General features: G+C 55.2%; 1 protein-coding gene across 4 annotated transcripts; it reads right to left on the minus strand.

Annotated features, from left to right (window-relative positions):
* Nucleotides 1-64: 64 nt before the first annotated feature.
* On the minus strand, nt 65-19,222 carry ERCC2 (ERCC excision repair 2, TFIIH core complex helicase subunit). 4 transcript variants are annotated; one of them, XM_054463669.2, is made up of 23 exons: nt 19,099-19,222; nt 18,698-18,797; nt 17,657-17,734; nt 17,517-17,579; nt 17,216-17,329; nt 13,638-13,754; nt 13,434-13,550; nt 13,023-13,146; nt 12,834-12,930; nt 12,585-12,718; nt 12,342-12,510; nt 10,049-10,167; nt 6,147-6,216; nt 5,991-6,060; nt 5,785-5,886; nt 4,174-4,237; nt 3,239-3,360; nt 1,728-1,820; nt 1,570-1,642; nt 1,234-1,304; nt 994-1,137; nt 701-844; nt 65-192 (listed from the first exon to the last, which is right to left on the minus strand). In XM_054463669.2, exons 1-23 carry the CDS (start codon nt 19,101-19,103, stop codon nt 100-102), a joined length of 2,283 nt encoding a protein of 760 aa, XP_054319644.1. In that variant the 5' UTR covers nt 19,104-19,222; the 3' UTR covers nt 65-99. The 4 variants fall into 4 exon arrangements, with proteins under 4 accessions (XP_054319644.1, XP_054319645.1, XP_063514209.1 ...); XM_054463670.2 differs by lacking the exon at nt 19,099-19,222 and adding an exon at nt 19,033-19,056; XM_063658139.1 differs by lacking the exons at nt 17,517-17,579; nt 17,657-17,734; nt 18,698-18,797; nt 19,099-19,222 and adding an exon at nt 14,130-14,203 and having other exon boundaries at nt 17,216-17,328.
* Between the last annotated feature and the right edge of the window lie 8,530 nt (nt 19,223-27,752).

The raw sequence follows: 27,752 nt of genomic DNA on the forward strand, positions 1-27,752 counted from the left end.
TTCATAAGACCTTCCAGCACCACCGCCGCTGGGACCCAGGGCCGGGCCAGGCAAGACTCAGGAGTCACCAGGAACTGTTTATGGCCCCACCCGCCCCACTCAGAGCTGCTGAGCAATCTGCTCTATCCTCTGCAGCGTCTCCTCTGATTCTAGCTGTTCCAGGCTGAGCAGGGACAGGCCCAGCTGATCCTCCTGCAGAGAACAGAGGAAAGGGAGAAGGGGGCACTGTTGGGCAGGGGCCCAGGCAGCTGCTGCACTTCCCCGACTACCCGCCCCTGATGGGCATTAGGGGTCTTCAACATGACGGCCAGTAGGGACAGGATGTTTGAATTTGGAGATGTCCGTATAATCCAGAGCGGGCCATCCGTGTCAACATAAGATGGGGCTGAGGGAGGAGCCAGTCAGGGAGTCGGAGAAGGACCGGTTTTCCCCAGGCCGGCATAGTCTCTCCTGAAAACGCCCAATGCCTCCTCACCCCAACTTCTCTCACCCTGCCTTGCCTGGGCCACCTGCTGGCATCTGTGGCCCCTCGAATCTCCCCCTACCCCCCAGAGCCTGGCACGTAGATGCACGATAAACTTTTCTTTGCTGAGGGCAAGAGGACAGGCAGGCTGAGAGTGGGGAATGGGGAGAATCCAAGGGGCCTTTCTGGAGGAGGAGCTCAGCCTGGGAGGGGCCGGGAGGGGGACGCGGGCCTCACCCGGTGGAAGGGCTGTGCCATCTGCCGCAGGAAGTACTTGGCCACCTGGACACCCTCGTCCACGGTCAGATTGAGGTTGGCATCTGTGAGGTGCTCCTGGATCCAGCGGGGCAGCTTCCCCCTCTTGTCCCCACGGGCAAACCGCTGTGGGCAGGAGAGAAGGTCAGAACCCGAGTTTCGGGGAGCCTGGGCCACTCTCCACCCTGCGACCCACCCCATCTGGGAAATGAACGGGAAACAGCCTGGTTCTCAGAACCTGGGATGGGAGCACAGGGGCACCCCTGAACCTGCACCTTGTCGGCAAAGACCATGAGGCCGTAGTCCGTCTTGCCCCTGATGGCCCGACCCACACACTGGGCCGCATGGCGCATGGCATCGAAGGTAAGAAAGTCGTTCTCACGAATCTGGAACTGGTCCCGCAGGTATTCCAGCCGCGCCTGCAGATATGGAGGATGAGAAGTTGGGGAGGTGGGGGAGCCATCCCTCCCTTGGTCCTAACACTCTGGGACTCCCTGGGAGCCAGAGCTACTCACCTTGAGAATGCGGCTCTGTGTGTAGACGTAGGGGACACCAAACATGATGACGGCCCGCCCGTAGTGGTGCACTGGTGGGCAGAGGAGAGGGGCAAGGGGGGTTACAAGTGTGGCTGGTGGGACAGGGACAGCCTCACGCGACCCAGGATGCTGTGTCTGAGTGGTGGAGAGAGGGTGTGTTCCTGCCGGGTGCCTACGGACAGAGAGGAGGGGAGGGCCCCTCTGTGCACCTAGGCTGTGGGTGGGTGGTTCCCCGCAGGAGCAGACAGCAGAGCGGGCAGGTGTTCCAGAGAGCTCTGGGAAGACACCTGGGGAGGAAGAGCCCAGTCCACTCACCAAAGTCGATTCCCTCGGACACTTTGCCCCGGGCCACTGACAGCAGGATGGCCCCGCGGCCATTCTCGCAGGCCTGAGGTGGGGAGGCCGAGACGCAAGTTAGGTCACTCCTCGGAGCCACCTCCCCCACCCCCTCCACGCTGGCCTCGCACACCCACCTCCTGGTACTTCTCCAGGGCGACACTGGTTTCGGCACCATCCTGGGTTTCAATAAAGAGCAGCTTGTTCCTCTGGATGTTCTCAAGGATCCCCTGGGGAAGGACCCAGGGAGGTCAGGGTTGGGGTGGCAGAGGGTGGGTTCAGGGCACGGCCATCCTGGTTACATCCAACTCTTCTGGGGACTCCCACATCACCATTTCTCTGGGCCTCAGCTGGCTCATCTGAGATGTGGGGAGGGAGGGTGGAATTGTCCAACCTCACTTCTTTGGGGAAACAGTGATCTGGGTGGGGACCAATCACCGCTGGATAAGTGGGGCAGGCATGTGGCCCAAGCGGGTGGCCAATCAGGGAACCCCAACCCCTGCCAGCGATTGGTGGAGGTGCTGACTGTGAGGCAGGCAGAGCCAATCAGAGGCTGCCCTGAGACTTCCCATATGACACTACAATATAGACAGTGTGGAGCCGATGCAAGGACAGACACAGACCAGTGGGACAGAATGGAGAGTCCAGAAACACACAGCCACCTGTGTAGTTCAGTGGGGAGAGCTTTTACTGGAGCAAGTGGATTTCCAAATGGAACCAAAAAATGAACCTTGACCCCCTACTTCACACCACATACAAAGATGAATTTGAGGTACCTCATAGACCTGGATGGGAAAGCTAAAACCACAAGCTCCTAGAAGGAAACACAGGAGCCTCTCTTTATGACCTTGGGGTAGGCAAAGGTGTCTTAAGTAGGACACAAAAGGCACCTGGGCTGTGGGGACCGGGTCACCTTTCCCGCCGCGTGGAAGCTGCCTATTGAAGCACAAGGCCGATGTCCTGGCTGTGAGGATGAGGTCCCCGCCTCCCATGCGTGCCATTCCAATACCTGGATTAGCCAAGTTCACTCACCTCACCCCAAAGTGCTTTCACCCACTCCTGAGAGCCTGGCCATGGTGTGCTCAGAGGCACAAAGTGCAGAGTGGCCTCCCCTCCCGCCCATGTCCTGCTGGTCACCCAGGGCCTGGCTGTGGTGAGCCCTGTTTCCAGAATGCCCCACGACCTCCTCTACCTGCTTCCCTGAAGGGGCTCCTGCAGACCCTTGAGAGGCTCGACCCGAGTCTCGGTCCAGCCTTAATTCTCTAGAACCTTCCTCTAACCCAGCTAGAGCCACGCCTGCTACATGGGCCTCCCCACCAGGCCATCTGTGCTGGAGGATCACAGGGATGGGTAACCCCAAAGAGCAGCAGAGAAGCAAGGAACCTAGAACGTGGGGGTGACTCCACCACATGGTACTCCTCTGAGGGAGGGGCCCACATTGGGGCTTATATCTGCATTCTCAGCCTGATGTACTGGGGGCGGGGCATGGGGTGTGTGCCGCTTACACCCCATTCCTACATGCTGCACGCACTCTCCTGTCACACAGGAAACCTGTCACCATCAGAGTGTAAGAGGAATAAAGCTGACATAGCGGTGCAGTGCTAGGGGCTGAGGAGAGCAGGTGCAGGGAGGGGGTGGCCAGGCGTACCTGCTCATACCAGGAGGCCACGGTGCTCTCCATGTACTGGTAGCTGGTGAAGAAGGCCACGATGCCATCAGGGACCACAGCAGACATCTCCAGCAGGAGGTTCCCGTAGTTCCGGATCACAGCTGCAAGGGGTCAGAGGTTGGGCCCTCTCCTGACCCAGGTCCTCCTCCCTTCTGTGTCTTAGAACTAGGAGTTTCTGGAAACCCCACCGAGGCTGGCTGTCAGGCTGTTCACACACATCCCCCTCCTCCTCCTCCCGGGCGTGTTTGAGGACCCTCCTTGCCACTTCCTGAAGTCACGCCTCGCTATGTGATTTGCCATGGCCAATGACATGAGTGCAGAAGGGGCTGGGCGCTGTGGCTCACGCCTGTAATCCCAGCACTTTGGGAGGCCGAGGCGGGTGGATCATCTGAAGTCAGGAGTTTGAGATCAGCCTGGCCAACATGGCGAAACCCCGTCTCTACTAAAAATACAAAAATTAGCCCAGCATGGTGGCACACGCCTGTAATCCCACCTACTCGGGAGGCTGAGGCACGAGAATCGCTTGAACCCGCAAGGCAGAGATTGCAGTGAGCCGAGATCATGCCACTGCACTCCAGCCTAGGCAACAGAGCAAGACTCTGCCTCAAAAAAACGCCATGTGTCACTTCCAGGGGAGCACCCTTAGCAACCAGTGCACTATTCACCATGACCACTGTGATCCCGCCTGTCACACCACGCTGCCTCTGACACACCCAGCGGTGGAGGTTCCCAGGTGAGGAGACACAGGGCAGGCCCCTACCAGCTCACAGTGGACGTGTACCACGGGCAAGAAGCAAGCTCTGGGCTGAGCAACTGAGGCCAGGGATATTTGTTACAGCAGCATGACTCTGCCCATCTGACTGATACACCTCCCCTCTTGGAACCCACAGAAACCAGCCCCACTGGCAGCATACCAATATCCTCCCGGGTCTCAAATTTGGAGCTGATGGCCACCTGGTCATTGCCACGGCCGATGATCTGAAGAGAGCAACAGAGGTCATGATAAGCAAGGCAGCAGCAACTGCTCCAGCCTGAGTGCTGAACACCTGCTGGTGCTGTTCTAAGCCTTTTTTTTTTTAAAATAGAGACAGGTTGTCACCATGTTGCCCAGGCTGGTCTTGAACACCTGGCCTCAAGCGACCATCCCGCCTTGGCCTCCCAAAGTGCTGGGATTACAAGCATGAGCGACCACACCCAGTCTGCTCTAAACTTTTTATAAACACAATGTCATTGAATGAACCCTCAGCAACCCTGTTATCTGCATTGCACAAATGACCTGGGCTCAGAGAAGGTGAGATGCCTGCCCAAGGTCACACAGCAAATAGGTGGCAAAGATGGAACCAGACCTGAGTCTGTCCACACTCTCCAACAGCAGCTACGCTCTAGCCAGCCCCAGGCCCCAGGCCAGCCGGATCCCGAAGAACACCCTCACCATGCCAGTGGGCATCCCACCAGCCAGCAACCTCACACAACCACCATGCGGTGCGTGGTCACTACCGGTTCACAACCTCTGACAGGCAACTCCAAAAGCCAAAAGCTCTGAACACATTTCTTTTTCAAGTTTGGCACAAACTTATTAAGTAGCAAAACCTGCCCTGCCCCGAGTCTCTCCAGAGGCCTGACTTACTCCTTAGTGTGATGCTTCCAAATCTTTTACTGCCGAAATAGGAGTTTGACTCAGGGGAGCCGCCCAGACCCCACTGAGGGCATCACACACCACACAGCATATGCTTTGTCTCTAAAGGCTGGAAAATTCTGAATTCCAAAACAAATGGCTGCATGCAGTGGCTCACGCCTGTAATCCCAGCACTTTGTGAGGACCAGGAGGGTGGTGGATCACTTGAGGTCAGGAGTTTCAGACCAGCCTGGCCAACGTGGTGAAACCCCGTCTCTACTAAAATTACAAAAATTAGCTGGGCATCATGGCACATGCCTGTAATCCCAGCTACTCAGGAGGCTGAAGCACGAGAATCACCTGAATCCAGGAGGCGGAGGTTGCAGTGAGCTGAGATCCGCACCACTGCACTCCAGCCTGGGCAACAGAGCAAGACTCCGTCTCAAAACAAAAACAAAAAACTACATCCAGCCTCGGGACTTCAGATAACGGACTGAGGGCCCAGGCTGACATGCACATGTTACAGAGACGGAGACGGAGAGGAAGGCTCACTTACCTGGGTCACAGCCAGACCACGTACCCGGCAAGATGTTAACTAAGATGCTGACTAAGCGCCTACCTGTGCCAGGCCCTGGGCGACCTAAGTGTTTTACCCCAGTTCTCTCTCTCAATCCTCTCAACCACCCTGGGAGATTGGGGAGGATACATTCCCATTTCACAGATGAGAAAACTGAGGCTTGAGAGTCGAGCCCACAGAGAAGCAGAATCAAGCCTAAGTCTGTCCGAATCCCGAACCCAGCCTCTTCGCTGTAAAGCTCTCCTGCCTGAGCAGTGGGGGAAGCGAAGGAAGGAGGGCAGCCCCTTGCTCCCATCTCCCCTCCCGGCCCCAGCCCTAGCCTCTCCCACTCACCATAGGGCAGAGGCAGACCCGTGCCAGCGTCATGGTGAAGGTTGCCATGGTGACGGGGTGGAAGTCCAGGATCTTGGGGTAGATGTCCAGCGGGGACAGTGTCTGTAGGGGGGACAGTGGGAGAGATCTCAGCAGGACTGGGCAGGGACCAGGAGGCCCATGGAGGGAGGCCAGGGACTAGGAAGGGACAGGGGAAGGGTCCTCACCCCAGATGTGATGATGACAGACTGGAAACGCTCGAATACAGGTTTGATGGCCAGCGAGGCATCCATGCAGCTGGAGAGAGATGAGGGCGGTGAGGGCCCGGGGGGCTGGGTCCCCGACCCACAGTGCATTCACACCCTCACCAGGCAGGGTCCCACCTGAAGTGCAGGATGGGGTTGGCAATGGTCGGGGTTCTGTCGTCAAAGGGCTCGATGATGATGGTGAAGCCTGCAGAGGGTAGGCAAGGAGGGGTGAGATTCCCCACTACAGCCACAGCTGCACCCACTCAGTCATTCCCTCTCCCGCTCCCTTGCTTCACCCCAGTCTCCACCCTGTACTGCCTGGGAGTGAATGGGACCAAACGTGAGCTGCTTAAGCCCCAAACCAGGCATCTGAGTCCAAAATACACCCCAACCTGTCCGCTTCGGGCCCACACCTGTGCAAACTTTCACGAAGGATCCCAAGTAGTGCCACAGCCCCGCCCACTGCTCACTCTCCCAGCACCGCAGGGGCCGCCCAGCACCCACTCCAAAGCCAGGAGCCAGAGCCTCGCGCTTTCTCCCATGACCTTTTCTTGTTTTTGTTTTTTGAGATGGAGCCTCGCTCTGTCGCCCAGGCTAGAGTGCAGTGGCATGATCTTGGCTCACTGCAAGCTCTGCCTCCTGGGTTCAAGTGATTGATTCTCCTGCCTCAGCCTCTTGAGTAGCTGGGATTATAGGTACGCCCCTCTACAACACGCTCAGCTAATTTCTGTATTTTTAGTAGAGCTGGGGGACCTCCAGTGATCCGCCCGCCTCAGGCTCCCAAAGTGCCAGGATTACAAGTATGAGCCACTGCGCCTGGCCTCCCAAGCTTTCTACCTAAGCCATCAGCAAAGCCAGGCAGCTCTGCCTCCAAAACCTACCTGCAATCCGACCACTGCCCCCGACCCCACGCAGGGCCAGCCACCATCACCTCTGCCTGGACCTATCATCCCCTGCTCGCTTCACGGCAGCCAGAGGGACCCTATGGAAACCTGAGTCCGGCCATGTCACCTCCCCGCCCCCAGAAGCCTCCCAGGGCCCCCACACGCCTCCAGTGGCCTGGTGCCTGACCTTCAAAAATCAGCAGGCTCAGTCCCCCCAGGGCCTTTACACTTGCTGGTCCCATGTGGCCTGGAAAACCTCCCAAGGCGGCTCCATTTGGTCATCTGAGACTGCTCAAAAGTCAGCCCCTCCGAGAGGCCCTCCCCAGCCACCTTTTCTACGCAGACATATTCCAACACAACAACGTATTTTTTTTCATGATAACTGTCACTTTCTGGAATTATTTCCTTGTTTATTTGGCCGCATCTTTGCTACTGGTTTTCCCATCTGGAATATAAGTTCTGGGGGGTTAGGGATGAGATCTTTTTTGGTTCCTGCTGCTTCCAAAGTGCTGAGCCTGGCCTGTTTGTTGAAGAAATAAATGAATGAATGAATTTATATATTCAGTTTCACACAGTGAAAAAAAATCAAGTCCTCTGTGCTGGGGACACAGTGGTGACCAAGCCAGCCTTGCCCCTGCTCGCATGGGTTCGCAGTCCAGTAGGAGACAGACTTGTCCTCAGATAGCTCAGATAGTGATGACTGAGAGTGGGCAGTGCTGGGACAGAGGTGCCCAGAGGAGGGGCCTGACTCAGCCTGGAGGTCAGGGAGGGCTTCCTGGAGAAGACATCTCTACTAAGCTGAAAAGCTAAGGATGAGGGGGAAGTGGTTGGGGGATGAGGAAGATGAGGAAGGATGATCCAGGTGAAAGAACATGAGGTGTTGGCAGATGGGAAATAGTGGGTAGAGAATGACAAAGGCAGGGATGGAAGATGGGGCAGGACAGAGAGACAGAGAGAAGCAGCAGCCAGCCGGCATCGCTACCCAGCCCCAGGGCAGGGGCCCAGATCTCCATCCTCCTGTCAGGCCCTGCCGCAGGACATGAGGCCCGATCTGGTTTCCTGGGTACAGGAGAAACCCCCAGGAGGCAGACTGAGCCCCTGGTCAGCTTCACGCTGAGGATGGGGAGGGAACACTGGCCCATAAAGCCTCCATAATGATGGCCCTCTCTCGCAACCTGAAAATCTGAGCATCAGCCTCTACTCCTCTTGTCCCTAGTGCCAAAGCCCAGGCACCACGCTCCCCACATCCCAGCCTCTCTACCTCCCACATCTCTCTCCAAACCACACCTCTCTCTCTCCCCATGGCCACATCCTGGCCAAGGCACCTCCCCTCCTGCTCAAGTCCCTGCCTGCCACCCAGTCTCCTGCCTCTAGTCTCTGCCAGAAAAACTTTCTTTTTTTTTTTTTTTTTGAGATGGATTCTCGTTTTTGCCCAGGCTGGAGTGCAGCTGGTGTGATCTCGGCTCACTGCAACCTCTGCCTCCCAGGTTCAAGCAATTCTCCTGCCTCAGCCTCCTGAGTAGTTGGAACTACAGGTGCGCACCACCACGTCCAGCTAATTTTTGTATTTTTAGTAGAGACGGGGTTTCACCATGTTGGTCAGGCTGGTCTCGAACTCCTGACCTCAGGTGATCCACCCACCTCGGCCTCCCAAAGTGCTGGGATTACAGACATGAGCCACTACGTCAGGCCTATTTTTTTTTTTTTTGAGACGGAGTCTTTGCTCTGTCGCCCAGGCTGGAGTGCAGTGGCACGATCTCGGCTCACTGCAAGCTCTGCCTCCTGAGTTCACGCCATTCTCCTGCCTCAGCCTCCTGAGTAGCTGGGACTACAGGCGCCCGCCACCACGCCCGGCTAATTTTTCGTATTTTTAGTAGAGACGGGGTTTCACCGTGTTAGCCAGGATGGTCTCCATCTCCTGACCTCGCGATCCGCCTGCCTTGGCCTCCCAAAATACTGGGATTACAGGCGTAAGCCACCACGCCCGGCCTTTTTTTTTTTTTTGAGACGAAGTCTTGCTCTGTCGCCCAGGCTGGAGTGCAGTGCCACAATCTTGGCTCACTGTAATCTCTGCCTCCTGGGCTCAAGCAATTCTCCTGCCTCAGCCTCTCAAGTAGCTGGGATTATAGGAGCCCGCCACCATGCCTGGCAAATTGTTGTATTTTTAGTAGAGACAAGTTTTACCATGTTGGTCAGGCTGGTCTCAAACTCCTGACCTCAAGTGATCTGCCCACCTTGGCACCCCAAACTGCTGGGATTATGGGCGTGAGCCACCATGTCCGGCCCCGGCTAATTTTTGTATTTTTAGTAAAGACGGGGTTTCGCCACGTTCACCAGGCTGGTCTCGAACTCCTGACCTCAGGTCATCTGCCTGCCTCACCGTCCCAAAGTGCTGGGATTACAGGCATGAGCCACCACGTCCGGCACCCAGAAGAAATCTTTCCAAAGCACAAATCTGGGCCAGGTGCGGTGGCTCACGCCTGTAATCCCAGCACTTTGGGAGGCCGAGGCCAGTGGATCATGAGGTCGGGAGATCGAGACCATCCTGGCCAACACGGCGAAACCCCATCTCTACTAAAAATATAAAAATTAGCTGGGCATAGTGGCACGCGCCTGTAGTCCCAGATATTCGCGAGGCTGAGGCAGGAGAATTGCTTGAACCCAGGAGGTGGAGGCTGCAGTGAGCCGAGATCACACCACTGCACTCAAGCCTGGCAACAGAGCAAGACTGTCTCAATAAAAAAAAAAAAAAAAAAAAAAAAGCACAAAGCACAAATCTGACCTGGCACCTTGGTTGCTAGAACCTGCCATGGCTCCCCAGTGCCCTCAGGAGCACAAAGATCAACTCATTACCGTGCCCTCTAGTGTGAGCTGACCCCATAGAATTTCTCTGGCCTCATCCCTTACCACTGCCCATGCCATCCTTCTCCACTCTGCAGCCTGAGAAGTCTTTGAAAATATAAATCTGAGCACAAGGCTTACTCAAGGACCAACTATGGCTCCCCACTGCCTTCAAAATAGAGCCCACACTTCCAAGCCAAGCCCCACAAAGCCCTGTGTGTCCAAGTTCCTGCCAACAACCCTCTAGACTCTGCTGGGACCCTGATTCCAGCTGCTAGGAGGCCCAGCAGGGACAGAAAAAGGTGAGCTTACCTTTGGCATAGGTGCTGACAAGGGTGGCAAAGTTAGCAAGGAGGGTGAGCGGGGAGAAGTCAGCAAGGTCAGTGATCTCCAGAGTGTACAGCAGGGACCGGAGGCGTTCAGCACAGAATCTGGTGGGGAGGAGAGACGGGGTCGGGGGGCAGACGGAAGCATGAGCAGGACCAGCAGCCCTGCGTCCGCCATCACGGCGGTCACGTGCCTGTCTCCCCAGACAGTGGGCACTCCTCTGCCATCGTGGTCATGTTCCTGTCTCCCCAGACAATGGGCACTTGGTGAGGGCGGGCACTGGGCCTGTTTTGGAAACTTGCACCCCCACGCTGTAAACCTGCATGTCACCAACAGCCACTGCCACATAATGGCACAGACAGAGCAATAATCAGACACTCCAGAGTCATGTGGTCACTTGTCACACCTGCTAGCACTACCTCCTAAGTGGGTTCTTTTATTTCTTTTTTTCTTTTTTTTTTTTTTTCAGACGGAGTCTTGCCCTGTCATCCAAGCTAGAGAGCACTGGCGCCATCTTGGCTCACTGCAACCTCCGCCTCCCAATCAAATGATTCTCCTGCCTCGGCCTCCCAAGTAGCTGGGATTACAGGTGCCTGCCACCACACTCAGCTAATTTTTGTACTTTTAGTAGAGATGAGCTTTCACTATGTTGGCCAGGCTGGTCTCAAACTTCTGACCTCGTGATCCACCTGCCTCGGCCTCCCAAAGTGCTGGGATGACAGGTGTGAGCCACTGCACCCGGCCCTAAGTGGGTTCTGATCAAAACAAGAGACGCACAATCACACCCAGAACCCCCCAGTCATGGTATTAATCCTGCATGGCCACATGGTCACGCATTCACACCCAGAACCCCTCCCACTGCCTCTCATGCACCTGTGGGGACACACACGGTGTCGGAAGCCCATGGGCTCACAGAGGAATGCAGTCATCACCCACATCCCACAGAGTCCCAGGATACCGCGTCCACACACTCACTCATGTGCAGGCCGCTCGGCCACAACCGCACACAGGCAGGGCCGAGGCTCTCAGCCTCGGGGACGGGTCATGGAGCAGCTGGCTTTGAAGCCAGGCGGGCAGCCGCACTTGCAAACCTGCCTCCCACACGCCAGCCCTCCCAGCCTGGCTCCTCTAACCCCGGGCGCCTACCCTGGCTGGTCGCTAGCTGGGGATGAGTCTGTCCCCCCCACTGGGCCATGGAGCCTCTACGGCTGTGTCCCCAGCATGGAGCAGGCACTTGGGGAATGTGTGTTGAGTGACTGAGATCCCCTCTGTGCCCTCACAAGTCTCCAATCCTGGGGAAGATGGGCAAACCCACACGGAAGGTGGCTTCACCCACAGAGGCAGGGCAGCCAGGGCCTTTGGAGCCCACAAGCCTGGCTTCAAGCCCCAACTATCGGGCACAGTGCTGTGTGGCTCTGAGCAAAGGCTTCCCCTCTGGGAGTCCCAGCATCCTCATTTGCAGGGTGGGGATGCTGTACTGGGGGTGCAACTGAGGTAAGGAACATAAAGGGCTTAGCTCCTCCTTAGTGCTCAGGGCAGGGTAGGTGATTGGCTTCGCTGCTCTCTCATTAACCACCACAGAACCCTGTGAAGTAAAGATCCGACTCCCTGGCCATTTTACAAAGCAGGAAACTGCAGTTCAGAGAAGACCCATGACTTACCCAAAGGAAAAGCCCCCTCGTATCCCTTGGTCATTCTCTGCCTGCCCTGTGCCTCAAGAGACTGACTCCCCCAAAATGCGCCCAGACTGCTCCATGGGGACGCCCCTGCCCTCAGGTTTGGAAGATTAGAGGCATCGGTGCGAAGAGACATGGGCCGGGGCCTCCTCCCCCAGCTCCCAGCCTGCGAGGCTCAGGTTCTGGTTTCTGCTCCCAGCAGGAGCCCCTGTCCAGGCTCCCACCAGTTGGTTCTCAACATACTCCCTCCCTGCCGCTGTGGCCTGGCTTAGCTCCCAGCTCTCACCTCCCACCCTCCTTGGCTCCTCCCCCAGCCTGCCCCTCTGTAAATGGTGCTCCCACTACACTCTCCTGCGTGGGGTAGATTCTCCAATCCAGCCACGTGTTGCCTGCCAGGCCCCTGCCCAACGCAGGGACCCAGGATCAGTTCCAACCTTGCTCCCGGACCCGCCAGGTTAGACCAGACAGGGTCCCACATGCCTCGCCCAGCTCACTCACTCCTGACGCTGCAATGGTGACCCGGGGCTACAGGCGTGGAGGACACGGCTCTGCATAACCGGGACCTGCCGAGCCCCCACCCCGCGCACTGTCTGGGGCCGCACCTGAGGGGCTTGCGCTGGATGCACACGCGCTGGGCCAGGCCGCTCAGGAAGGCGGGCGGGCTCTCCTGCACCACATGCTGCACACGGAGCCGCCACTTCACGTACTCCAGTAGCCGCCGCAGGAAGCCCAGGAAATGCTCGGCCGTGCGGATGGAGCCAGGCACCGCCTCTGCGAGGAGACGCTATCAGCGGCCACGGGGAGGCGGGAAAGGGACTGGGGGGCAGCAGGGGGTGGGGGCTCACCCTGCAGCACTTCGTCCGGCAGCACGGGGTTGGCCAGGTGGGCGTCCGTCTCCCGGGCGACGCTGGCCTCCCGCAGCCCCTCCACCAGACGCCGGTACTCGTCCCGCAGTCGCTGCTCGTCTGTCTCTTTGATCCTGCGGGGAGATGAGCTGGGGCTGAGACGGGGCTGGCAACCCTGGTGACAAGTCAGACAGAGGCCAGGGTCCCAGGGGCAGGGCGGGCACCACCGCCAGCCGTCCCCAGCCCCACCTGAGCACCGTCTTCTGCAGGGTCTCCAGGTTGCCCTGGCACCGGTCAAGGGTCCGGCGGGTGAGGTTGACGCTCATGGAGTCGATGCAGACGTTGTCTGGAGAAGGGGGAGACAACCGGCTCAGGCAGGCTTGCAGGGGCCTCACTCAGAGGAGCTGGCGTCCCTTTGGCCCCTGGCGCCCCCCTCACCAATGTTGTGGGCCTCGTCGAAGACCACGACAGCCTTGCGGGCCAGTTCCTTGGACACCAGGTCTGCAATCTTGGGGTCCAGGAGGTAGTGGTAGCTATACACCACCACATTGGCATGCAGGATCTCGGGGACCAGGGAGCAGGGTTACCAGGGCCCTGCCACCCCAACCCCTACCCCTACCCCTGGCCACACTGGCCCGTCACTCCCACACAGGCCTGCAGAGGCAGACACAGGCCAGGCAGAAGTATGAGCGGATGGATAGAGACAGACCAACAGATACGGGCACCCACCAAGAGGGAGATGCCGACAGGCAGACTCACAGCAAGCAACAGACAGACATGTGCAGACAGATGGGGGGGCAGCCCACACCCTCACACTTGCCCCTCTGCCCACCCCACCAGCCTCCTCACTGAGTATCGAGCAAGGAAGTATGGGCACCAGCCCTGGCGCCGCCCCAGGGCCTTCAGGTCATCCAGGTTGTAGATGCCAGCGGAGAGGGGCACCTCACGCCCATGGGCATCAAATTCCTGGGACAAGAGTGCCAGGGGTCAGGGAGGCTGCCTGCCCCAGGCAACCCGTCCTGCCTCCCTCCCTCAGCCCTGCCCTCCAGGAACCTCATAGAAGCGGCAGTGGGGCAGGCTAGTATCATGCTGGTACTGCGCCCGCACATAGGAGGCTGTGAGGCTGTGGCATTTCCCATCGACGTCCTTCCCAAAGCGCAGGGGTGTCACCTGGGGGTGTGGGGCATCTTAGCATCCAGACAGGGTGGAAACCCAACCACTCTTCAAACCCAGGTCTCCACACCTCCCAGCTGGCTGGGGTTTTGGACAACTTGAACCTCAGTCCGTTGCATTATTAGTTAAGACACGTGGGAACTTAATACAGGGATACGAGAGTAGTAAAATTGGGCTGGGCGCGGTGGCTCACGCCTGTAATCCCAGCACTTTGTGAGGCTGAGGTGGGGAGATCACGAGGTCAGGAGTTTGAGACCAGCCTGGCCGACATGGTGAAACCCTGTCTCCACTAAAAATACATTAGCCAGGCGTGGTGGCGCACGCCTGTAATCCCAGTTACTCGGGAGGCTGAGGCAGGAGAATCGCTTGTACCTGGAAGGCGGAGGTTGCAGTGAGCAGAGATCGCGCCATAGCACTCCAGCCTGGGCGACAGAGAGAGACACCATCTCAAAAAAATAAGTAAAAATAAAAATACAAAAATGAGTCAGGTGTGGTGGTGCACACTTCGAATCCCAGCTACTCAGGAGGCTGAGGCAGGAGACTCCCTTGAACCCAGGAGGCAGAGGTTGCAGTGAGCCGAGATCATGCCACTGTACTCCATCCTGGGCCATGGAGTGAGACTCCCTCTCAAAAAAAAAAAGAGTAGTAAAATTGTTACATTCTTACAAGTTATACATACATATTTTTGGAGACAAGTCACTCCGCTACTCAGGCTGGAATGCAGTGGCGCAATCACGGCTCACTACATCCTTGACCTCCCAGGCTTAAGTGATCCTTCCCCCACTCAGCCTCCCGAGTAGCTGAGGCCACAGGTGTGCACCACCATGCCCAGCTAATTTTTGTCTTCTTAGTCGATATGAGGTCTTGCTATGTTGCCCAGGCTGGTCTCAAACTCCTGGTCTCAAGCAATCCTCCCACCTCAGCCTCCCAAAGCGCTGGGATTACAGGCTGAGCCACAGCACCCAGCCAGCCAAAACTAATATTTTATTTTATTTTATTATTTATTATTTTTTGAGATGGAGTCTTGCTCTGTTGCCCAGGCTGGAGTGCAATGGCACGATCTCAGCTCACCACAATCTCCGCCTCCCAGGTTCAAGCGATTCTCCTGTCTCAGCCTCCCGAGTAGCTGGGATTACAGACATGTGCCACCACACCCAGCTAATTTTGTCTTTTTAGTAGTGATGGGGTTTCTCCATGTTGATTAAGCTGGTCTCGAACTCCTGATCTCAGGTGATTCACCCGCCTCAGCCTCCCAAAGTGCTGGGATTACAGGCGTGAGCCACCACGCCTGGCCCAAAACTAATATTTTAAAACAATAAGCCTGAAAAATCTTTAGCATATAGGTTGAGGATAACTACTTCATCCTTGGAAATGCCAAAACACATAGAACCCTGGCAGGGCCTAAGAATCAAAGGAAGTTCCGCACAGTCTGGGACTCCCCTTACCCCTGACCTGCTCTGTACCCTCTAAGGCACCATCACAGCCTAAGGCTATCTTTCTGAAGAACAAATCCTTTTCCTATGCCAAAGGGAAAGCTCCAAGGCAGCCAGCCCTTCCTTCTTCATTTCCCCTTTCATCAGTCACCGAGGCCTGTGCTCTTTGTCATCCACTAGATGTATTATTTCTAATATATTCTTAGAAATAATGCGATATAATATATAGTCTGTGGGCCCAGTGTGGGAGTTTGAGACCAGCCTGGCCAACATGATGAAACCCCATCTCTATTAAAAATACAAAAAACTAGCCGGGCGTGGTGGTGGGCGCCTGTAATCCCAGCTACTCAGGAAACTGAGGCAGAAGAATCGCTTGAACCTGGGAGGTGGAGGTTGTAGTGAACCGAGATCACGCCACTGCACTCTAGCCTGGGCAACAAGAGTGAAACTCCGTCTCAAAAATAATAATAATAAATAAGGCTAGGCACGATGGCTCATGCCTGTAATCCCAGCACTTTGGGAGGCTAAGGCGGGCGGATCACGAGGTTGGGAGTTAGAGACCAGCCTAACCAACATGGTGAAACACTGTCTCTACTAAAAACACACAAATTAGCCGGGTGTAGTATAGGGCGCCTCTAATCCTAGCTACTCAGGAGGCTGAGGCAGGAGAATTGCTTGAACCTGGGAGGCGGAGCTTGCAGTGAGCCAAGATCACTCCACTGCACTCCAGCCTGGGTGACAGAGTGAGACTCCGTCTCAAAAACAAACAAACAAAATATACACACACACACACACACACAAATAAAAACATATATACACACACATATATATGTAAGTATAATATATACACATATATACATTCTGTGAGTTACCACACGTAAAGTATTCAGAACAGTGCCTGGCACACAGTGAGTACAATTTTTTTTTTTTTTTTGAGACGGAGTTTCACTCTTGTTGCCCAGGCTGGAGTGCAGTGGTGCGATCTTGGCTCACTGCAACCTCCCCCTCAGGGGTTTGAGCGATTCTCCTGTCTCAGCCTCCCAAGTAGCTGGGATTACAGGCATGTGCCCAGCTAATTTTTCTATTTTTTTTCAGTAGAGATGGGGTTTCTCCATATTGGCCAGGCTGGTCTCGAACTCCCGACCTCAGGCGTCCACCCGCCTCGGCCTCCCAAAGTGCTGGGATTATAGGCGTGAGCCACCACGCCCAGCCAAGTACAATGATTTTATAGCATAATTTAATGATAACAACTAATATTGTATTTGACATATATTGTTATGCATATAAATATCATGACAATTTCTTTTTTTTTTAGACAGAGTCTTACTCTGTCACCCAGGCTGGAGTGCAGTGGCATGACCTCAGCTCACTGCAACCTCTGCCTCCCGGGTACAAGTGATTGGCATTACCAATGTATACACCACCAGCCCCGGCTAATTTTTCTATTTTTAGTAGAAATGGGGTTTCGCCGTGTTGGCCAGGGTGGTCTCGAACTCCTGACCTCAAATGATCTGCCCACCTCAGACTCCCAAAGTGCTGGGACTATAGGCATGAACCACCGCACCTGGCGTATCATGAGAATTTCTAACATTCTTTTAGCTCTTTGTACATGCTAAGGGCATCGGCTGCAACATTTCACCCAATTTTATTATCAGCAACCTTATGAGGCAGGTACATAATTATCCCCATTTTACAGAAAGGAAGACTGAGGCCCAGGTGGCAGAAAATGACTCTCCATAAATACCCGGCTAGTAAGTTTCAGAGCCAGGAAACCAGGCCTGCCAGAGACTCTCACAGCTGCCTTTTTAACCTCTCCCAGCCTGGGGAGAATTCGAAGACTCCCTGGAGGAAGTGTGCTTGCCTGGGCTACAATGAATGAGAATTTGACCACTGAGACAGGAATTCTGTGTGTAGCCACCGCATGCCTTTGCAAAAGATCCGGCCTGGGGATCCAGGACTTGTGGCTGGATGAAAGAGTTTCCTCTACCTCTGGGCTAAGGGCAAGGAGAAGGAATGGGTGCTCACCTCAGGGTGAATACACAAGTTTTTGCGGGAGCTCAGAGCCAGCCCCAGAAACTGCAGCTTCTCGTCCTCCTGCTTCTCATAGAAGTTGAGCAACTTTCGAAGCTCTTCAATCACCTACTCCAAAGTTGAGGGGGCAGGGGGAGCTCGTGTTCATTGGAGGCACCAACCCCTGCCCTGCCAGGTCCCAGCCTCTTCCCCAGCTTCCCAAACACCCCCAAAAGCTGGTGACGGCCACCACCAGGGGGACCAATGGGGCCTAGGGAACAGTGGGGCTGGAGCACCAGGATGAGTCCCGGCTCACCTTCTCAATCTCCGGCACAGTTCTTGAGCAGTAGATGAGTTTGGTCACCTCCAGCGGATATGCCTGCCGATAACAAGCGGACTCAGTCCCTGTCCCGCCCCTTCCTTTGTCTGCCTTTACGGGTTCAGCGCATCACTCACCCGCTGGTATGCCATGATCAGGGCCAACAGGGACACTGTCTTCCCAGTGCCTGAGGGCATCTCCAGAACTCCATGACCCTGCATGTTGGGGACCAGAGGGGCAACACACAGGGTCTCGGAACCTTGGGCACACAAACTCTGGGGACTCTCCCCGACCCCCAATGCCACCAACTCAGAACAGCAGGATAACACAGCAGCAGTTAAGATTGGGCAGTGGGTTTGAACCTCACTTCTGCCTCCTCCTTGTTGAGTGGTCTTAGGCAAGTACCTTCACCTCCCCAGACCTCAGTATCCCTATCTCTAAAATCGGCCTAAGGCCAGGTGTGGTGGCTCACACCTGTAATCCCAGCACTTTGGGAGGCCGAGGCAGGTGGATCACCTGAGGTCAGGAGTTCCGAGACCAGCTGGGCCAACAAGGTGAAACCCTGTCTCTACTAAAAATACAAAAAATTAACCGGATGTGGTGGCGCGCACCTGTAATTCAATCTCAAAAATAAATAAATAAAATGGGCCTAATAATAAAATCTTCCTCATAAGATGACTATGAGGATTAGTGAGAAATTGCAGGTTAAATATTTAGCACAGTAGCTGATATATAGTGAATTTTTCTCCCTTCTTTTTTAAGAGACAGGTCTCACTCTGTTGCCCAGGCTGGAATGCAGTGGCACAATCATGACTCACTGCAGCCTCCAACTCCTGGCCTCAAGCGATCCTCCTGCCTCAGCCTCCCGAGTAGCTGGGATTACAGGCGCCCGCCAACACACCTGGCTAATTTTTTATTAGCCAGTTGGCCAGGCTGGTCTCCAACTCCTGACCTCAAGTGATCCGCCCGCCTCGGCCTCCCAAAGCGCTGGGATTACAGGCGCGAGCCACAGCGCCCAGCCTATTCACCATTATTATTTTAGATAACGGAAGATTATGGGGTCCTGGATTCCCAAGGACCTCGGACTTCTAAAATCCAGACGTGCTGCAATCTGTCTTAGGCCCAGGCGTGGCAGCCCCACCGGTCGAGTGGGCGGGTCGGGCCCACCGGCCACCCACCTTGGCGTCCAGCGTGCGTTTGAGCTCCCGCATGTAGGAGAACTGCTCGGGGTAGATGTAGTCGTACGGGAAGTAGACCAGGAGCCCGTCCACGTTGAGCCTGGAGGCAGGGGCTGCTGGGTCAGTTCCCGTCCCCTCAGCCCCTCTCCCGCCTCCACACTGCCCGGTCGGCGGGCCCAGGAGGGTGACCTGCCCGGCGCCCCCGGTAACCCTCAGGTCCTCAGGAGCCTCGGGGCCCCCTCAGTGTCTCCTCGCTATCACCGCTGCTCCCTGCAGCTGCCCCCGCTCCACCCCTTCAGCCTCCCCTCGCCCCCTGGGGACCCAGGCGCGCCCACCGATGACCCCATCTTCAAGACCCCCCGAGCCCGCTAGCGAGCCGCGACCCCCAGCCCCCTTCTCACTTCATGGCGCCGGCCAGACTGTACAGCGGCGTCGACCCGCCTCTCTCATGAATATTCAGCGAGAGGCCGGGTCGTGGACATCCTCGAGGGCTCGCTCCACCTACATTACGAGACCATTGGTTGACCTGCCCATCAATCCGCTAGGGCAGAGCCAATCGGGATACTGCGCGTGCGCACGGAAAAGCGAGGGCTGCTGACTCTCGGGAGAGGCGGTGCGGGAGGCGTCACTGAGGATCGTCGAGGGCCAATCAAAAAGAAAACATGGAAGGGAGAGAGCGGAGAGTCTCGATCTCATTCCCTAGAATTTGGTCCTCCTGCGCCTGCCAAGATTGTCTGAGTATTGATCGAACCCAGGAGTTCGAGATCAGCTTGAGCAAGATAGCGAGAACCCCCGCCCCTCCACCTCGTCTCAAAAAAAAAAAAAAAAAAAAAAAAAAAAAAATCGTCTCGGTAGCGAATAGTCTAACGGAGAATGACAGGGAAATTGGTGATCCTTTCTGGGCCCAAGAGTTAGAAATGGCTTTGCAGGCCGGGCGCGGTGGCTCAAGCCTGTAATCCCAGCACTTTGGGAGGCTGAGGCAGGTGGATCACCTGAGGTCGGGAGTTCAAGACCAGCCTGACCAACATGGAGAAACCCTGTCTCTACTAAAAATACAAAATTAGCCGGGCGTGCTGGCACATACCTGTAATCCCAGCTACTCGGGAGGCTGAAGCAGAATTGCTTGAACCCAGGAGGCAGAGGTTGCAGTGAGCAGAGATGGCGCCGTCGCACTCTAGCCTGGGCAACAAAAGCGAAACTCCATTTCAAATATTAATAATACCCTCTCCCTCTCCCTCTCCCTCTCCCTCTCCCTCTCCTCCCTCTCCCTTCGGTCTCCTTCTCCTTCTTTCTTCGGTCTCCCTCTGCCGGTCTCCCTCTGTTGCCGAGGCTGGACTGTACTGCCGTGATCTCAGCTCGCTGCAACCTCCCTGCCTCGGGCTCCTGTGATTCTCCTGCCTCGGCCCCCCGACTGCCTGGGATTGCAGGTGGGGTTTCGCCGTGTTGACCGGGCTAGTCTCCAGCTCCTGGCCTCGAGTGATCTGCCCGCCTCGGCCTCCCGAGGTGCTGGGATTGCAGACGGAGTCTCGCTCACTCAATGCTCAATGTTGCCCAGGCTGGAGTGCAGTGTGGCGTGATCTCGGCTGGCTACAACCTCCACCTCCCAGCCGCCTGCCTTGGCCTCCCAAAGTGCTAAGATTACAGCCTCTGCCCGGCCGCCACCCCGTCTAGGAAGTGAGGAGCGTCTCTGCCCGGCCGCCCCCTCTGGGAGGTGAGGAGCACCTCTGCCCGGCCGCCCCGTCTGGGAGGTGAGGAGCGCCTCTGCCCGGCCACCACCCCGTCTGGGAGGAAGTGAGGAGCTCCTCTGTCCGGCCGCCCATCGTCTGGGATGTGAGGAGCGCCTCTGCCCGGCCGCCCCGTCTGGGAGGTGAGGAGCGCCTCTGCCCGGCCGCCCCGTCTGGGAGGTGAGGAGCGCCTCTGCCCGGCCGCCCCGTCTGGGAGGTGAGGAGCGCCTCTGCCCGGCCGCCACCCCGTCTGGGAGGAAGTGAGGAGCGCCTCTGCCCGGCCGCCCCGTCTGGGAGGTGAGGAGCGCCTCTGCCCGGCCGCCACCCCGTCTGGGAGGAAGTGAGGAGCGCCTCTGCCCGGCCGCCCCGTCTGGGAGGTGAGGAGCGCCTCTGCCCGGCCGCCCCGTCTGGGAGGTGAGGAGCGCCTCTGCCCGGCCGCCCCGTCTGGGAGGTGAGGAGCGCCTCTGCCCGGCCGCCCCGTCTGGGAGGTGAGGAGCGCCTCTGCCCGGCCGCCCCGTCTGGGAGGTGAGGAGCGCCTCTGCCCGGCTGCCCCGTCTGGGAGGTGAGGAGCGCCTCTGCCCGGCTGCCCCGTCTGGGAGGTGAGGAGCGCCTCTGCCCGGCCGCCACCCCGTCTGGGAGGAAGTGAGGAGCGCCTCTGCCCGGCCGCCACCCCGTCTGGGAGGAAGTGAGGAGCGCCTCTGCCCGGCCGCCCCGTCTGGGAGGTGAGGAGCGCCTCTGCCCGGCTGCCACCTGGTCTGGGAGGAAGTGAGGAGCGCCTCTGCCCGGGCGGCCCCGTCTGGGAAGTGAGGAGCGCCTCTGCCCGGCCGCCCCGTCTGGGAGGTGAGGAGCGCCTCTGCCCGGCCGCCCCGTCTGGGAGGTGAGGAGCGCCTCTGCCCGGCCGCCCCGTCTGGGAGGTGAGGAGCGCCTCTGCCCGGCCGCCCCGTCTGGGAGGTGAGGAGCGCCTCTGCCCGGCCGCCCCGTCTGGGAGGTGAGGAGCGCCTCTGCCCGGCCGCCCCGTCTGGGAGGTGAGGAGCGCCTCTGCCCGGCCGCCCCGTCTGGGAGGTGAGGAGCGCCTCTGCCCGGCCGCCCCGTCTGGGAGGTGAGGAGCGCCTCTGCCCGGCCGCCCTGTCTGGGAGGTGAGGAGCGCCTCTGCCCGGCACCCTGTCTGGGAGGTGTACCCAACAGCTCCGAAGAGACAGCGACCATCGGGAGCGGGCCATGAGGACGATGGCGGTTTTGTTGAAAAGAAAAGGGGGAAGTGTGGGGAAAAGAAAGAGAGATCAGATTGTTATTGTGTCTGTGTAGAAAGAAGTAGGCATAGGAGACTCCATTTAGTTCTGTACTAGGAGAAATTCTTCTGCCTTGGGATGCTGTTGATCTATGGCCTTGCCCCCAGCCCCGGGCTCTCTGAAACATGTGCTGTGTCAACTCAGGGTTAAATGGATTAAGGGGGGTGCAAGATGTGCTTTGTTAAACAGATGCTTGAAGGCAGCATGCTCTTTAAGAGTCATCACCACTCCCTAATCTCAAGTACCCAGGGACACAAACACTGCAGAAGGCCGCAGGGTCCTCTGCCTAGGAAAACCAGAGACCTTTGTTCATGTGTTTTTCTGCTGACCTTCTCTCCACTATTATCCTATGACCCTGCCATATCCCCCTCTCCGAGAAACACCCAAGAATGATCAATAAATACTCAAAAATATATATATATATTAATAATAATAATAACTAATAAATAAAACATAAATGCTAGCTTTTGTTTGTTTCTTCAACAAATAGCTATGTGGCATCTACCATGTGCCTGATCCTGTGCTGGCCCCTGGGAACAGAAAGGTGACCATGACAGCCCCAGCAGCTGCCCTCAAAGAACAGATTTTTTTCTCTTTTTTTTTTTTTCTTGAGACAGGGTCTTTCTCTGTCGCCAAGGCTGGAGTGCAGTGGCACAGTCACAGCTCACTGCAGCCTCCACCTCTTGGGCTCAAGCGATCCTCCCACCTCAGTCTACCGAGTAGCTGGGACCACAGGTGTGCACCACCAAGCCCAGCTAATTTTTATTTTTTAAATTTTTTTAGAGACGAGGTCTCACCACGTTGCCCACGCTGGTTAAACTCTCAGGTTCAAGTGATCCTCTCCCCTCAGCCTTTCAAATTGTTGGGATTACAGGGGTGAGGCACCAGGCCTGGCCTCAAAGAACGGATATTAAACATACAAGTAAATATATGATTACAGCCTGGAGTGGTGACTCATGCCTGTAGTTCCAGCACTTTGGAAGGGCAAGGCGAGTACATTGCTTGAGCTCAGGAGCTAGAAACCAGCCTGGGCAACATGGTGAAAACCCGTCTCTACAAAAAATGCAAAAATTAGCTGGGCATGGTGGCGTGCACCTGTAGTCCCAGATACTCAGGAGGCTGAGGTGGGAGAATCACTTGGGCCTGGGAGGCAAAGGTTGCAATGGGCGGTGATTGTGCCACTGCACTCCAGTCTGGGCAACAGGAGTGAAACCCTGTCTCAAATGTGTGTGTGTGTGTGCGTGTATAATCACAAGTACAAAAGTGCTGTGAAGGAAAACTTCAAGTCACCATAAAGAGTTATTATGGGCTGGGTGCGGTGGCTCATGCCTGTAATCCCAGCACTTTGGGAGGCCAAGGCAGATGGATCATGAGGTCAGGAGTTCAAGACCAGCCTGGTCAACATGGTGAAACCCTATCTCTACTAAAAATACATAAAAAAAAAAAAAAAAAAAAAAGCCAGGCATAGTGGCATGCATCTGTAATCCCAGCTACTCGGGAGGCTAAGGCAGGAGAATTGCTTGAACCCAGGAGGCAGAGGTGAGCCAAGATCGCGCCACTGCACTCCAGCCTGGGTGACAGAGCAAGACTCCATCCCAGAAAAAGAAAAAAAAAAAAAAAAAAGACTTATTATGACAGGATGCCTACTGTCAACTGTGGGGTGTCAGTGTTGGCCAAGTGATCAGAGAAGGCTTCGTGGAAGAAGCGAGGTTTGAGTAGAGCCAGAAAATAATTAGAAGAGATCAACCAGCAAGAGAAGATGGATGAGAGAAGTGAGAAAGTTGTTCCAGGGAGAGAGACCATCATACACAAAAGCTCTAGGCCAGAAGAAAGCTGAGGCCTGTGAGCGCTGAAAGGAAGCCTGTGGGGGTGGAGCTCTGAGTTGAACACAGGGAGCAGAGAAAGGGTAGCTGGAGGAGAAGGCAGGGCCAGATCGAAATCTCTTTTTAAAATTAATTAATTCTTAATTAATCTATTTATTTTTGAGACAAGGTCTCACTCTTTCGCCCAGACTGGAGTACAGTGGCACAATCTCAGTGCACCGCAACCTCTGCCACCCAGGCTCAAGCAATTCTCTGGCCTCAGCCTCCCTAGTAGCTGGGATTACAGGTGCGCACGACTACCGCCCAGCTAATTTTTATACTTTTAGTAGAAATGGGGTTTCACCATGTTGGCCAGGCTGGCCTCAAACTCCTGACCTCAAAAGATCCACCCGCTTCAGCCTCCCAAAGTGCTGAGATTACAGGCGTGAGCCACCCTTCCCGGCTGTATTTTTGGAGACAGAGTCTTGCTCTGTCCCAGCCTGGAGTATGCTGGTGCGAATTTGGCTCATTGCCACCTTGACTTCCAGGGCTCAAGTGATCCTCCCACCTCAGCCTCCTGAGTAGCTGGGACTGCGGGTACACGACACCACACCTGGTTAATTTTTTTAAATTTTTTGTAGAGACGGGGGAATCTCACTATGTTGTCCAGGCTGGTTGAACTCCTGAGCTCAAGCAATTCTCCCACCTCAGCCTCCCAAAGTGGTGGGATTACAGACGTGAGCCACTGTGCCTGGCCTAATTTATTTATATAAATTTTTTTATGTTTACTTTTCTAACTCCTACAGGAAGAAAATATATTTTATTACTGACAGGGTCTCGCTCTGTTGCCCAGGCTGGTCTGGGGCTCAAGCCATCCTGCTCCCTCAGCCTCCCAAAGTGCTGGGATTACAAGCGTGAGCCTCCGCATCTGGCCTAGATCCAAAATCTTTACTGTCGCCTACAGAGTCCTCTGTAACTAGCTTACTGCTCATCATCCCCATACCAACCCACCTTACAGCTCTGATCTCCTCCTCTCTCTCCCCCAGCTCATTTTGTTTCAGCCATGCTGGTCTCCTTGCTGTCTGTAAAACATGACAAGCACATCCCACCTCAGTGCCTTTGCATCGGCTATTTTGTCTGTCTGGAATGCTGTTTCCCCTGATAGCCAGGTGGCTGACATACTCACCTCCCTCAGCTCTTTGCTCAATTGTCACCTTCTCGGCCCGGCGCGGTTGCTCACACCTGTAATCCTACCACTTTGGGAGGCTGAGGTGGGCAGATCACCTGAGATCAGGAGTTTGAGACCAGCCTGGCCAAGATGGTGAAATCTTGTCTCTACTAAAAATACAAAAATTGGCAAGGCATGGTAGCACATACCAGTAATCCCAGCTACCCGGGAGGCTGAGGCAGGAGAATCGCTGGAACCCGGGAGGCAGAGGCTGCAGTGAGCCAAGATCATGCCACTGTACTCCAGCCTGGGTGACAAAGCAAGACTCTGTCTCAAAAAAAAAAGTCACCTTCTCAATGAGGGCTTCCTGACCACCAAATTAAGTCTACCTCCTAGACACACACACACACACACACACACACACACACACACACACACACACACACACACACACACACACACACACACTATATCCCCCTTCCCTGCTTTATTGTTCTTGAGAGCTCATTTAACCATGTGACATGCTGAATATTTTACTTATTTATTTTGTTTAGAAAGTCAGCTCCTGGCTGGGCGCGGGGGCTCATGCCTGTAATCCCAGCACTTTGGGAGGCTGGGGCAGGTGGATCACGTGAGGTCAGGAGTTCGAGACCAGCCAGACCAACACAGTGAAACCTCATCTCTATTAAAAATGCAAAAATTAGCCAGGTGTGGTGTTGCATGCCTGTAATCCCAACTACTCAGGAGGCTGAAGCAGGAGAATCGCTTGAACCTGGGAGGCAGAGGTTAACGCTGAGCCGAGATCGCGCCATTGCACTCCAGCCTGGGCAACAAGAGTGAAACTCTGTCTCGAAAAAAAAAAAAAGTCAGCTCCATGGCAGGAGTGATGGCTCACGCCTATAATCCCAGCACTTTGTGAGGCCGAGGCGGGCGGATCACTTGAGGTCAGGAGTTGAAGATCAGCCTGGCCAGCATGGTGAAACCCCATCTCTACTAAAAATACAAAAATTAGCCGGGCGTGGTGACACATCTGTAGTCCCAGCTACTTGGGAGGCTGAGGCTGGAGAATGGCTTGAACCTGGGAGGTAGAGGTTGCAGTAAGCCAACATCGCGCCATTGCTCTCCATCCTAGGCAACAGACTCCGTCTCAAAAAGGAAGAAAGAAGGAAAGAGAGAAAGAGACAGAGAGAGAGAGAAAAAGAGAGAAAGAGAGAGAGAAAGGGAGAAAGAGAGAAAGGATGGAAAGGACCCTGACAAGCACTGTTGTGTAAAGGTTTCTTTTCTCTCTCTTTTTTTTTTGAGACAGGGTCTCACTTCTATTGCTCCAGCTGGAGTGCAGTGGTGAGAACACGGCTCAGTGCAGCCTCAACTTCCCAGGCTTAAGTGATCCTCCCACCTCAGCCTCCTGAGTAGCTGGGACTGTGGGTGCGCACCACCGTGCCTAGCTAATTTTTTGTATTTTTAGTAGAGACATGGTTCCGCCACGTTGCCCAGGCTGGTCTTGAACTCCTGGGCTTAAGGGATCTGCCCCCCTTGGCCTCCCAAAGTGCTGGGATTACCAGCGTGAGCCACTGTACCCAGCCGGAAGATAGGTTTCTGATAAATTTTAGGATCATATTATTTGGACTGGGTAAGAATTCCCAGAACTCTAATGAAGAAACTGACTGGTTTATATTTTATTTTATTTTATTATTATTATTATTATTGAGATGGATTTTCACTCTTGTTGCCCAAGCTGGATTGCAGTGGCACAATCTTGGCTCACCACAACCTCCGCCTCCCGGTTTTAAGCGATTCTCCTGCCTCAGCCTCCCCGGTAGCTGGGATTACAGGCGCCCACCACCATGCTCGGCTATTTTTTATTTTTTTATTTTTAGTAGAGACGAGGTTTCACCATGTTGGCCAGGCTGGTCTCGAACTCCTGACCTCAGGTGATCCACCTGCCTTGGCCTCCCAAAGCGCTGGGATTACAGGCGTGAGCCACTGTGCAAGGCCTAGGCTGGTTTATAAAACTGCTAAACCAAGCAGAACATGAATTAAATACCAAGGAAATAGTCTCCTAGATTGTCATGCTACATCAGCCAATATTAAAATTGTCAAGATACACAATTTGAATGAACTCCATGGTCCAAGCCGAATTACCTATGATATTATCCATCTAATACACAGCACTATGTCCCTTAATGGGAGAAAAAGTTGGAGAATTTAAGAGAATATCAATCCAATGTTGGTTGGGTGCAGTGGATCATGTCTATATTCCCAGCACTTTGGGAGGCCAAGGCAGGAGGATCACTTGAGCCCAGGAATTCAAGGCCAGCCTGGGCTACATGGTGAGATCCCGTCTCTACGGAAAATTAAAAAAAAAAAAAAAAAAGAGAGATTAGTGGGACATGGTGCCTCTAGTCCCAGCTACTTGGGAGGCTGAGGCGGGAGGATAATTTAAGCCTGGGAAGTTGAGGTTGCAGTGAGCCAGTGAGACTCATCTCAAAAAAAAAAAAAAAAATGGCGATCACTAGAGGAAAAAAAAACTAAAGTGGGGTTTGGGGGGAGTGGGAGGGCCCTTCCTGCTAGGTTGCACTATGTTCTCCTGGGAGGCTCCACGGGAGAATCATTTCCTTGTCTTTTTCAGTTTCTAGAGCCGAATTCTTTGCATTCCTTGTCTCGGAACCCCTTCCCTAACCTTCAAAGCTGGCAGCTAGCCTCTGGCTCAAGTGTCACATGGCCTGTCTCTGTCTTCCTACCCAATCTTCCTCTTATAAGAACATTGGAGCCAGGCATGGTGGCTGACGCCTGTAATCCTAGCACTTTGGGGGGCCGAGGCAGGCAGATCATAAGGTCAGGAGTTCGAGACCAGCCTGGCCAACACAGTGAAACCCCGTCTCTACTAAAAATACAAAAAATTAGCCGGACATGGTGGCAGGCACCTGTAATCCCAGCTACTTGAGAGGCTGAGGCAGGAGAATCGCTTGAACCTGGGAGGCAGAGGTTGCAGTGAGACGAGATCGCGCCACTGCACTCTAGCCTGGGTGACAATGCAAGACTCCATCTCAAAAAAAAAAAAAAAAAAAAAGA

This window comes from Pongo pygmaeus, chromosome 20, assembly GCF_028885625.2.
Source record: "Pongo pygmaeus isolate AG05252 chromosome 20, NHGRI_mPonPyg2-v2.0_pri, whole genome shotgun sequence".
Taxonomy (NCBI): Eukaryota; Metazoa; Chordata; class Mammalia; order Primates; family Hominidae; genus Pongo; species Pongo pygmaeus.

Bases quoted from the DNA above. Each gene is read 5' to 3' on its own strand.
- ERCC2 (XM_054463669.2), bottom strand. The intron at 6,061-6,146 runs GTGGGACCCTGC...ATCTCTCTCCAG, and splicing joins AACCCCATCCTGCACTTCAG to CTGCATGGATGCCTCGCTGG. The intron at 5,887-5,990 runs GTGAGGACCCTT...TCCCCCCTACAG, and splicing joins CTGTCATCATCACATCTGGG to ACACTGTCCCCGCTGGACAT.